At 35.6% G+C, this 13,775-nt stretch overlaps 1 protein-coding gene across 1 annotated transcript in view; it reads right to left on the bottom strand.

Annotated features, from left to right (window-relative positions):
* Positions 1–13,775, bottom strand: part of DNAJB14 (DnaJ (Hsp40) homolog, subfamily B, member 14) — a 33,014-nt gene that overhangs the window by 14,027 nt on the left and 5,212 nt on the right. The window contains exons 2-3 of the mRNA XM_005857229.2: positions 11,232–11,400; positions 4,450–4,595 (exon numbers count right to left, since the gene is read on the bottom strand). Coding sequence (XP_005857291.1) covers positions 4,450–4,595; positions 11,232–11,383 — 298 coding nt within the window. The 5' untranslated portion in view covers positions 11,384–11,400. The remainder of the gene's footprint in view (positions 1–4,449; positions 4,596–11,231; positions 11,401–13,775) is intronic.

Below are 13,775 nucleotides of genomic sequence, written 5' to 3'. Positions count from 1 at the left end.
TAGAGAATCTCATTATACATGAAGAAGGTGGCAGTCTAGGTTCTCTACCTAGCCTTTGTTAGTGTAGGTGTGGCCACAGTTTTTTGTCTGTGGTATTTGGCTGCAGGAGAATGGCTATTGCTTAAAAGATTTCTGTCTTGCCAGTTTACCCTTTTCTATTCATTTGGCTAAGAGACATCAAGCTTTTCTTGGGGATTGTTGTGCTCATAGGTGTTTCTGGATTGTTTGCTTCTCCAGCATCCAGTCTTATATAAAACACAAAATCAAAACCCAGCTAACTTACTGCCATGTTGTTCTTTGGATCCCAAGGTCTCTAGCCAGTCTACCTTCCTCCACCTTTCAGAGTTTTCTTATGTGTTTTTAAAAAATATATTTTTATTGATTTCAGAGAAGAAGGGAAAGGGAGAGAGAGAAACATCAATGATGAGAGAGAATCATTGATCGGCTGCCTCCTGCACGCCTACTGGGGATTAAGCCTACAACCCGGGCATGTGCCCTTGACCAAAATCGAACCCAGGACCCTTTGGTCTGCAGGCTGATGCTCTATCCACTGAGCCAAACCAGCTAGGGCTTTATGTTTGTTTTTTATAATATTCAATTGTACTTTAGTGTGAGGAATAGGGAAAAGCACATCTCCGTTTTGTTGAGAATGAAAAGTTTCACTGATTTTTAAATCACTTGTGTCATTCTCATACCCAAGTTTCTACCATCATCTCTCTTCTCTAACCATATAAATCATATTTATCTTGAGAAAACTCTTAATTCTCACTTATATGAAGGCTTCCCTTATTACTCTGATTATAATGCTATTTTATCTTTCTTACTTTTCTTCAGATATCTTTATTCTATGTTTTGGTATTTAATTATATACAGTCTGGGGTACTGGGTAAATCAGTTAATCTCTCTAAGCCTTAATTTTCTTATTTGTGAAAGAAGGATGACACTGGTCCCCTAACTATTTCATAAGATCTGTATATATAAAAGGCTAATATGCTAAGTGTCCATCCAGGTAATGAGGTCATGTAGCAACACCCAGCTTCCTCTCCTTAGCGACTAGCCTCCTTGCAGTTTCTTCAGCCCAGGAACATTACTTGCTTTATAGCCAGGTGGAAACATTTCACACTATAACCAAATGTCCATGAAGTGTTTTCCCGTGCCTCATCTCATTTGATCCTCACAGAAGTCCTGGAGTAGGTAGATAGGAAACTGGGTGGAATCCTATTTTCTTTTCATTAGCCGGAAAACGGAGATTTAGAAAGTTTAGAAACTTGACCCAACTGAAAAGAGGTAAGAAATGGTGGACCTTAAAAAATGACTTCAGGTTTTCTCACTGCGCAGAATATAGTCAAACACTGATGCAGTTAACTATTTTACCCTTTGTTCTCCCTGCATGATCTACAATAATAATCTGCTTCATGTTGATATTTACTGCTTTGTTGCTGACAATGACCTGAAAGAGAAGTTGGGGTGCTTCACTAGGCCGGAAAAAGTTTAGCTACATCAGAAAGCAGGTCTAATTAAGCATGTTTATTCTATATATATAAAAGGCTAAGTTGACTTGCACATGCGCAATACATATAAAAGCTCTAGCTGGCACCAATCTCATGCGTGTGTTTCGATCTGTCATTGTTGACCCTTCTATTATAGAGAAAGGGCGAATAGTGATATTAAAATATTTCTTCTAATTAATTTCCTTTCAATGTGCATGAAATCATGCACTGGGGCACTAGTATTTAATAAGCATTAAATAAAAAACTATAAAATGCTTGCCAAATGTTAGGTATTATTATTATTTCAAATGTTCTGTATGAGGCTTGACTCCCCTTTATGAATGACAAATTCTTTGAGTAAGAGGGTGTTTCATATTCTTGGACTGTCTATAAGAACTAGTCCAAAGAGTAGAATTGACTTCTCTATGTTTAGAGATACACTCTAGATATTAAAAATATTGAACTAACACAGGCAATATCTCTGATCCATTCTTATTTACCAAGCAAACATATACAGCTAATTCATATCCCTTTTATTACATTCATGTATACATAGAAAAACAAAGATACTATTCAGATAGTGTCTAAAATACTTGTGAGTCTCTGAAGACAATGTTACTGTTTTGAAAACATCCATGTCAGAGAGAAGGGAAGTATTTCAGTCAAGTATTGCTTTAAAGTGTGCTTACACATATTGTGAAAGTCACTCTCAAAATATAAGTATATTATTCCATGCTCTGAGAAACTTTCAATCCTAACTGTAAAGAACAAACAGCCACATGAATTGAAAGTCCATTTACTCTACCCTCCTTGATAGCAACCTTTTATTTTTAAAGCTTTACAAAACACACAAATGAAAATATCTGTTCTATCTAATTTAATTCCCTAAACCAATTACCCCCTCTTTTTCTAAGAGGCAATTAAAAGCAAATGGTTTCATGTTCTGCAAAAAGTGTTTTGGTAATTACAGAGCAATCAACTTATACTTACCTTTTATACAAAAGAAAAAACTATAGTTTTCCTTAGATTAAACAGCTTGCTATCCCCAAAACAGAAGTTAAGATAGACTGGTTAAAATAAGATGACCCAAAAGGTAATGAAAAGATCCTGTGTGCTGGATGAATGAAACTTGTCATTTCTGTATGATGACACTAGATGTAATATTTTCTAATTAACTGCCTTTACTCACCAAGCATCTATGGATTACAACCTGGGTTTTCTATGCAGTTTTCACTCAATAAAAAATGGGCTCATCAACAAACTCCCTATTCTGACCTTCTTTGGGATTAATTGGCATTCTGATTTATAGATAATCTCCTGTATACTGAATAATGTCTCCCCTCTAGAGATAAATCAACTTAGCATGTTGATAAATATTAACTTTCTAGTTTTGTAAAGGAGAGCATTAAAATCTAAAATATACTAAACCAAAGTACAACCAATCACCTTTGTTAAACCCCTTCTGGGTGTGTAGCGGGGGTGACATTTAATGCTGTTCAACACTTCAAAATGCAACACAGGCTGTAAAAATATTGGTAGATCCACTTATTGTTATTCCAAAACCAATAATGCTAACATGACTTCAGTGCAGAAATGTGAGAAAAAAGCAGCTTAACATTCTCAACATGAAGAATGATATCACCCTAGACAGTGGTCGGCAAACTCATTAGTCAACAGAGCCAAATATCAACAGTACAACGATTGAAATTTCTTTTGAGAGCCAAATTTTTTAAACTTAAACTATATAGGTAGGTACATTGTTGTTAACTTAATTAGGGTACTCCTAAGGCTTAGGAAGAGCCACACTCAAGGGGCCAAAGAGCCGCAGTTTGCCGACCACGGACCTAGCAGATCACAAACATGCCAATAACTCACTGCCGCTATGTTTTTAAATGTTTTAAAAGCAAAAAAAAAAAAAATTAAATGATTTTAATTTATAATGTGAAAATCTTGCCTTAACTTTTGGGGCCATATATGCTAAAGTTAAATTAGTGTTTTCGAGTAAAGAAATTTTTCCTGTACTCTCTAAGACACCATTAAGTACACAGAGAAGCTTCAGTACGGTGATTATTTTACTTTCACTTAGAACCACTTTGGTGGCTGTTTTTATTGGAATATATTAACAATCCCCAAACATATTTTGCTTGGCAACTTCCTTTAAGAAATAAAACTATTTGGAAACTGTTTTGTAGAAAAGATCAATTGAGTCCTCTATCTTTTAGAAATATTTTAAAAATGAATATCTCCTTCCTATTATTCCAAGATCCCAGCATTTATTTCACTGCAAGCATTATACTTGGCTCTATAAATGCCAAATTCATAAGAACAATCATAAATGTAAGCATTTTCCTATGAATTAGAAGTTATCTATTATGAGTAAGTTCTATGTAACAAAATATGAAATTACAAAATCAGTTATTTTACATTTATTTACTAAATTGACAAAAAAACAAAAATAGTATTGATAAATTAAGACAAATAAAGAGTACGCAAGAGAAATGAAACTAATTATTAAAAAGAAAAAAGTCACATTAGTTAGAACTACATATAAAAAATACAAAACTTGGCCAGAGTTAATAGAAATATAAAACCACTGGGCAGATAGCAATTCCAAGTAATTTCCCAATTCTAATACCTTAATGTTTCTAATATCTAAAAAAACTCACAAAATCTGTATTTTCCTTTTAGTTCCCTCAGAACCAGATGGTAATATGCTAGAGGCTCATCCATAATCATTATACGATGTGCACAGTAAATTAGAAAGCATGTTGCTTCCATGAAACCAAATTGCATTTGTTTGGCTCTTAGAACAACAAGTTAGGGAAGTTTTAAAGGATTTTGAGGACCCTTGCTTATGCTGGCTTCTAGGCACCAGTCTAAAAGCAGAATTTAATATTCTGAAACATTAAATGGCTTCTAAAAAGAGCTTGGTAAAATTGCTTTAAAGGGTTTACTTTACTTTTAAAAGCATCTGTTGCTCCAGGTGCATGGTTTTTGTCTGGATGAAACTTCAAAGCAAGCTTTCTATAAGCTTTTTTCAAATCTTCATCACCAGCATCTTTGGTAACTCCAAGTACTTCATAGTAATTTTTACATTTGTTTATGCTGTGAACAAGAGAGTGTGTTATAATGAAAATTTCAAGGAAGAAGTTTATGTAATAGCTCTAATGTTTTATTTATTAGAAGAGTATAAAGAACTGTCTGTGGACTGATTCCTCAATATCAAATGATAACTTATCCTATTAAGGGTTAATGCTTTGATCTGTTTTTCGACCAGACCATTCCTCCAACCTCTTCCCAGTCTAAGAAGAGTTGACCATGAGAATGTCCTTGGCGCAATTTATCACAACTACATAGAAGTAAAGCAAAATCCATAACAAATGTGGATGAAGGACAGAGCACAGAGGATAAGAACAACTTTTAAGCATAAAGAAATTCAATAATCCTCACAAGTACATTGTAGCTAAAGAATAGCATATGTTACACTCAAGAGTTTTGTTGTCCTGTAAGGTATATCTAACCAAATACCAAAGCAACAGTTTAGTGCATGTAAAAACAATCACAGCACACTATGGGTTAAATGTCAAGGCAAGTCAATTCAGCTCGGCCATGTTAAAGAGAATTCATTGGTGAAAGATAAAATCTCACGATAAAATATATCATGGGACGCAAAAATGTTTGTTACTCCCATTTTCATTGTGATAAGCATATTCTTAAAGATTACAGTAAGTCCTCACTTGATGTTGTTGTGTGACTTAGCAAAATTATGTGTAACAAAACAAATTTTACCACAGGCTAATTTACATACACAAGAGTTAAGTTCCTACAGCATTTCATCAATGTTATAATGAAACAATGTTGAATGAATCATTATCCAAGGACCTACTGTACTTACATAGTTTATAACCCTAAAGATGTAATTGATTTAAAGCTGGAGTCTTTAAAGTATATTAGGAAAAAAATACTCTAAATGGAACAGAGAACATTAATTTTTTTGGATCCTAACATTCTCTCACAACCTAAAAATTTTTATTCACTAAAATCCAGGTACATCGTACACATTTTTGTAGCAGACTTTATGACTCTAGATGTGTTCCATGTGTAAGTGGCTTGATGACAGAGGTAGTAACAGGTAAAAAGATCTGAGGCATAATTGTTCACTGGCAGCAAAAGTGTTTCAAACACTGACTCAAAGTTTTCAAAGAAAAGAGACAGGATTGATCTTTTTTTTAAACTACTAAATATATTAATCATCACACCGCTTGGTACATGATAGGCTCTCAGTAAATATTTCTGGGATAAATGGGCCTAAAGCTCTTCTTTTATAATGAAATCATTTATTATTTGGTATATTAAATAGGGAAAAAAAAGAGAGAAGACCTTATATAAAATTATAAAAAATTTTCCATAACACACAAATTAAAATCTGATACCCAATCCTTCTTTATAATAATGATAATTAAAATTGGATTTTTCTACTTTAGATAACAAATATTAACACAAGTCAGTTTTATTTAATAAATATGACATTTTCTTTATTTGGTCAATAATATTTATTGAATACCAACTATGTCCCAGATAGTGTTCAGGCACTTGAGATATATTAGTGAACAAAACAGAGAACGATCCTACCATAGAAGAGACTCACTTTCCTGAATATTAGAAACTATGCAATAGAAAAAAGGGGAAGGGAACATTTATAGAACACTACTGTGTGTCCGGCACAGGCTTCTAAAAAGAGTGTAGTAAAATTGCTTTAAAAGCAATATCCATGGTCTAATATCCATTAAGAATATCCATGTTCTAATATCCATTAAGCTCTGAAAAACATTAAATTATTCTATAAATAATCTGGTTGCAAAAACCTGACTTGAACTCTGAAAGGTAAAATTTGACCCGAACAAATGTGAAACTGCTACACAGTCTTCATATATCCCATTTAAGTGAATAGTTGTATGTTTTATTGCAGAAATGTTCCCATTAGGGTCCGAGCTGCTTACCAGTTATGTAACGTACAATGCATACTTCTTATTACCTTTCTAAATATGAATGATTCAAATTACAAACTATATCTGGTCCACTAACTTTTCACATAGAGAATTGTAGAATCTTATTATGTTGATTATTTTACACAAATTATCTCATTTACTCCTCATTAGGCAGATATTATTCCTAATTAACCAATGAGGAAATCAAGGCTTTGAGAGGTTAAGTAAATTGCCAAAAGTCATATAACCAAGTAATAGATGGGAAGAAACCAGGACTTATTTCTTCAACAAAAACGTACTGAACATCTACTTTCTGCTAAATGCTGTTTCAGAGGCTATAGTGGGGAATAAAACAATCCAAAAAATCCCAGCTCACATTCAATTTACAATTGGGACAGGACCAAGCAATGAACAGATATACAAATAAAATATAAAGTACGTCACATGGTAATACATATTTAGAGAAAAATAAAGTGGCAAAGGGGGGTGGGGAATGGAAGGGGAGGCCTGCTACAGTGATTAGGAAAGGCACAGTAAGGATTCAAATATCAGTTTGTACAACTTGAAAATCCTGTTGAAATCCAGAATCAAGAAGAAAAGGAACCTCCTCAGACTCCAGAGTAACTAACCATCTCCTTCCTTGGAATTTGCTTTTCCAATCAATGTTTAAACACACTTTCTTCCCTCTTAGATATTTTCAAATGTCATTTCTGGTGCCCAGAACATGCATTCTCTGCCTCCCGTCTTGCTTAGTTTCCAACACTTCTTCAACCTCAGCTTGGCTCTTTCTCTTCTCAAAAAATCCTCAAGACTAGGTTGGTGACCCTCTTATAGCCTCTCAAAACTCTTGGAACTTAGCCCTCTGCCAGCAATTACCGCCCTGTACTGCTGCTACCTGTGTACTTGTCTGACCACTCTTTTTAGACTAGGTCCCTTGAAGGCAGGCACTGTGTCTTGTTCACCATGTGTGTTGAATGAATAGATGGACAGATGGATGACTGATTCAATTTGAAAGGAGAAATGGTGAGAATCCAAGTAATTTTTAGGCTAAAGGTGGTATGTGCTATAATGCAAATGTAGTTGGCATCAGAACTCAATTTGGAATAAAGAAGAATAGACTATGAAACAAGGAATAGGCTAAAAATATGTCATACTACAGGAATGCAGAAAACAAGAGTAGTAAACCAAACACTGAACTATCCTAAAGTTATTACTATTTGGTTAGAATGCACAAGATATTTAATTATGTACCAGATTAAACCTCTAAATTTGTTTTGTTGATAATTTCTGAGCACAAAAGGCTAGACAATACAAAAAAGCAGCCTAGGAAAGGGTTACTGAATAGTGTAAAAAAATTAGGTTGGAATTCACAATCCTCTAGAGATGGGTCATAGAGGTAAAAGAATTACCACAATGAGGAGGAAAAAATAAGAAAATCAATTATTTCACTAATTCTGAGCTGTATCTAGCTCTGCCATATCTTTTTTGTACTAAATTTTTCATCATATATTAGAGGAGAAATCTTTGAGAAACCAACATAGAGGTATGAAGTCTACAATCACCAATGGAAAGCTGAAGGCTACGTATTTCAATACTCCAAATATACTCATTTACCTAATTTTCATACTTGAATGAGAAATATATATAAATTCATATATTTATTTTCATTCATATTTTTTGTTCATCATGCTTTTCACTAGCTAAAATGCATTTGTCACACTTTTTACAGTTTGCTTCTTACTGAAAGATTTAAATATTTTTCTCCATCCTCACCAAGGAATTTTAAAAAGAAAGAAGGAAAGAAAGCAAAAAGAAAATACATTAGAATGAGGTAACCCATTAACTACCCTCAAAGGAATCATTGTGCAACACAGACAGACAGATCTGTCTGAGAGCTCAACATTGGAGAAGTATATCTGGTTCAGCCTTCATGTCTTCCTTTATGTGCATAAAAGAATAGTGGGCATGGGAGGAGAGTCTTCTTTCAATTCTTTTTTTATATAACTGGTTATTTAAATATAATCCATGTTTATTAGTGTTTAAGGAAACATTTATTCTTGGAGGCAAAGGATTATTTATTTTATAAGTTTAACAAAATAATTTCTTTTCATTTAAAGAATTACAATTTAAGTCAAATCCTAATGAAATAAAAATGCCCATCATTCAAATTACTTAATAGCTGTACAGAAGTGTTTTGAATTGATAACTATAATGCAAGTCCAGTTAATGATTTCACACTGATCTTGTAAATTTTAAAATAATAGATGGGTTTTTAAAAATGAGATCTTAAAAATCTTTCATATTAGATCCATGACACCTTTTCCTCAATTTTTCAATATATTTCAACTCAAGGACAACAATGTGCTTACTTTCACAGAACGTTACTTTTACAAAGTTATACCCTTTTTCTTCCATCTTACTGTAAGCTAGTCTTACTTATGTAATGAATGCAGCATTATTGCATGGCTTCTCCCATTGAGCCAAATTGTCACTGAGCAACTTGTTTGCATAATCGTGCTAACAACAAGATAACATGGCTTTCTTCTGAAAAATCCCCTGTGTATAGGTAAAACAAAAACAAAAACATACAGCATGTAAGTGTTTGCCGGTGATCTGTTACCTCACTAAAGCAACACTTTGGAAGATGATATAAATAACTGGAGGCCCGGTGCACAAAATTTGTGCATGGGGGGTGGGGGAAGGGGGTCCCCTCAGCCCAGTCTGCACCCTCTCCAATCTGGGACCCCTTGGGGGATGTCTGACTGCTGGTTTAGGCCAGGATCAGGCCTAAACCAGCAGTCAGACATCCCTCTCACAATCCTGGACCTCTGGCTCCTAATTGCTCACCTGCCTGCCTGCCTGGTCACCCCCTAACTGCCCCCCACTAGCCTGATCACCCCTCATTGCCTCTGCGTGCCAGCCTGATCACCCCTAACTGCCCTCCCCTGACGCCTGATCGCCCCTCACTGCCTCTGCATGCCGGCCTGATGGCCCCTAACTGCTCCCCCTGCCAGCCTGGTCACTCCTAACTGCCCTGCCTGCCGGCCTGGTCACCCCTTACTGTCCCCCCTGCCGGCCTGGTCACCCCCAACTTCCTTCCCCACCAGCCTAGTTGCCCCTCACTGCCCCCCCTGCCAGCCTAATTACCCCCAACTGCCGTCCCTGCCGGCCTGGTAGCCCCCAAATGCACCCCCCCCACTGGCCTGGTCACCTCTAACTGTCCCCCTGCTGACCTGGTCACCCCTCACAGCCCCCCTGCCGGCCTGGTTGCCCCACGCAGCCTGCTATTCAGTTGTTTGGTCGTCCCTCACTAACCCCCCTGCCGGCCTGGTTGTAGGCAGCCATCTTGTGAGGGCGTGAGGGTTAATTTGCATATTACCTCTTTATTATATAGGATACGTATTCCATGATTGAGCTAATCAACTCTTATAAAGTTATTAACTGAAGTATTTTGAATAAGTTAGGGATTCTATTAAAGAATGTTTCAATCATATTTAGTCCCCATAGGGGAAAAATAATTAAATTTACTAATAAAAAAGGTATAATAAAACTATTGACCAGAGAAACAATTTCTAATGTAGGTATACTACTAAGCTAATACTTCTTCCAGGTAAGAATTCATGGTCTCAAAAATAGCTGGGTCCCAAATGCTAACCAACAATCTTTCCATTCCCTCTTCTTTTCTGCTCTGCAAATATTTCATATGCTTACCATCCTCCTCAAGCTTTCAATCTCATCTCTTTTCTCATAACTCTCAAAAGATAACCTGATCTCCAATTTCAGAGAGTATAGAACCAACTAACAGAAACTCAACAATACTTCATTAACATAAGTAGGAAAATTGAAAATGCTGTTACTATTGCCCTTGATTCTTCTCACATAAAATTCTGCTTTCAGGTATATATGTGACAGAACAATTCTTCTGTCCTCTTTCAGTATTTTATCTAAATACTGTACTATGTAAAAAAATTGAAATAATTTTGTTCAAAAATAATGATCTAGAAGTACTAAAAAAAAAAAAAAATAGATGGAGCCTTCCATAGAGTTGGTATTGCATAATCTGACTTTATAAATACAAAGATGGTAGTTTACAGACTGATTTCATTTATTTATTTATTTTTAATCCTCACCCAAGGATATTTTTCCATTGATTTTTAGAGAGAGTGAAAGAGAGAAAGTCCGAGAGAAATAGCGATTTAAGAGAAGCACATTGATTACTTGCCTCCTGCATGAGCCCGGATCAGGCAGGGCCTGGGCTGGGGAGGAGCCTGCAACCGAGGTACATGCCCTTGACCAGAATTGAACCTAGGACCCTTCAGTCCGCAGGCTGATGCTCTAGCCACTGAACCAAATTGGCTAGGGCTACACACTGTTTTTATAAAGAATATAAAACAGCCCTAGTTGGTTTGGCTCAGTGGATAAAGCTTTGGCCTGCAGACTGAAGGGTCCCGGGTTCAATTCTGGTCAAGGGCACGTGCTCAGGCTCAATCCCTAGTAGGGGGCATGCAGGAGGCAACCAATCAATGATTCTCTCTCATCATTGATGTTTCTATCCTTCTCTCCCTCTCCCTTCCTCTCTGAAATAAATAAAAATATATTTTAAAAATATATATAAAACGTAACATACCCAGAGTTCAATTTCTTGATGTCTGTTCTACTGAATTATAACTCAAACACTTTTTTAGCTGTTATACCATTTAAAAATTACATTAGCAGCAACTGTAGTTGAAATATAAGTCATATTTATTCCTACCTGAGAACTCCATCTATTTGGTCTTTGGTGTAGCCTTTTCCGTCACCACTACCAGACGTGCTGTCCTTTGTGCAATTAGGCTTGCTTTGATCAGCACTACCTGATGGTTTTCGGCAATGAGGGCTATTTCCAGCTGTGCTTCCATTTTTCATAATTATTTCCAATAGGGCTGTAGAAAGATACAAAAAACATTATGTCTGTTTACATATATATGATCTTGAGAAGTTATAAAGCTGACAAATTAAGAATCATGTTCTCCATAAAAACTCTCCATAGCATCTTTTTAAAGAGCAAGCATTACCTTATGTATTTAACTGTTTACAGAACACTAATCACAATTTAAAAGTAGAATAACAAGAAATTTAAAACTAATAACTCAAAATTACTATCATTCAGTTACTTATGACACTTTTATTTGTCATATCATGATAAAACTGCAGAATACCAAAGAAAAAGTAGTTGATAAGATTATCTACAAAGAAACAGAAATTAGACTTCCTATTTCTTCTTCAACAGCAACAGTGGCAGCTAAAAGACACTGAAATAATATCTTCAAAATGCTCAGAAAGAGTAACTTTCAACTCAAGTTCTGCACTAATTTTCTAAAAATGCAGATTAGAAACATTTTCAAACAAACAAGACCAAAAATTTTACTTCTAAGATTTCTAAAGGGTACTATAATATATTAGGCAGAAGAAAAATGCTTCTAGACAGGCTGTAGAAGGGAATGGTGAGCAAATACTTTGATAAATGTATGAGTAAATATAAACACTAAGTCTATAAAATAATAATAGTATGTCTAGAATTTCATTTAAATACTGATGGGTCATAAAAGAGAAGGTAGAGAGTATATATAAAATAAGATTGACCATATACATATTCATAATCGTTAAGATGGGAGGGTGATAGGGACTGATAATATTATTCCCTCTCCTATGAATGTGTGAAACTTTCCGTAAGTTAAAACTATACATTAAAAAAAAATCATGCCACTTCACTCCTACTAGGACAGCGGTTCTCAAACTGTGGGTCGCAACCCCTTTGGGGGTCGAACGACCCTTTCACAGGGGTCGCCTAAGACCATCAGAAAACACATATATAATTACATATTGTTTTTGTGATTAATCACTATGCTTTAATTATGTTCAATTTGTAACAATGAAAATACATCCTGCATATCAGATATTTACATTACGATTCATAACAGTAGCAAAATTACAGTTATGAAGTAGCAACAAAAATAATTTTATGGTTGGGGGTCACTACAACATGAGGAACTGTATTAAAGGGTCGCGGCATTAGGAAGGTGGAGAACCACTGTACTAGGATGGCTATAATAAAAAATATGGACAATAACAAGTGTTGGCAAGGATGTGGAAAACCTGGAATCCTAATATACTGTTGGTGAGAATGTAAAATATGTGGCAAGTTTGAAAAATCATTTGGTTGTTCTTTAAAGATGAAATACATAGTTACCATTTGACCCAACAATCCTATCCCTGGGTATATACCCAAGAGAAATTAAAACATACATTTACACAAAAACTGGCTTACAAATGTTCATAACAGCATTGTTGATAACAGAAAAAAATGGAAACAATCCAAATGTCCATCAACTGATGAGTAGATAAATAAAATGCAATATGCCCAATGGAATATTATTTAACAATGAAAATATATGAACTACTGATATACACTACAACATAGATAAACCTTGAAAACATGCTAAGTGAAAAAGTCACTAAAGACCATATTGTTTGATTCCATATATATGAAATATATAGAACAGGGAAATTTACAGAGACAGAAAGTAGATTAGTCATTGCCAAGAGCTAGTGGGAAGGGAACAGTGGAATTAGGAAGAAATAAGGAGTGACTGCTAATGTGCATGGGGTTTCCTTTTGAGGCAAATAAAATGTTCTAAAAGTGATTGTTGTAATGGTTGTATAACTCTGTGAATAAAACCCACTAAATGGTATGTTTTAAGAAAAGTAATTGTATAGTATGTGAATTATATCTCAATAAAGCTTTTCTTATATAATAAAAGGCTAATATGCAAATCAACCGAACAGCAGAACAACCGGTCGCTATGACACGCACTGACCACCATGGGGCAGACACTTCTGGTGGTCAGTGTGCGCCCACAGGGGAAGTGCCGCTCAGCCAGAAGCTGGACTCCTGGCTGGCAAGTGCAGTGGCAGTGGCAGGAGCCTTACCTGCCTCTGCAGCAGCACTAAGGATATCAGACTGCTGGCTTAGGCCTGCTCCCTGCGGGCCTAAGCCATCAATCGGACATCCCTCGAGGGCTCCCAGACTGCGAGAGGGCACAGGCCAGGCTGAGGGATCCCACCCCCAGTGCACAAATTTTCGTGCACTGGGCCTCTAATATATATATATAAAATCCTAGCAGTGTCATTGGTAAATTTGCAAATATATATATATAAAACAGGGTGGGCAAACATAGGCTTACAGTTGCTAGTATGCAAAATTTTATTTTTATATTGCTATTTATTAATTGTTATATTATTTATTTGTATTACAACT

The sequence above is a fragment of the Myotis brandtii genome, unplaced genomic scaffold, assembly GCF_000412655.1.
Source record: "Myotis brandtii unplaced genomic scaffold, ASM41265v1 scaffold1087, whole genome shotgun sequence".
Lineage (NCBI taxonomy): Eukaryota > Metazoa > Chordata > Mammalia > Chiroptera > Vespertilionidae > Myotis > Myotis brandtii.
This window is presented reverse-complemented; position numbering and strand designations above follow the sequence as displayed.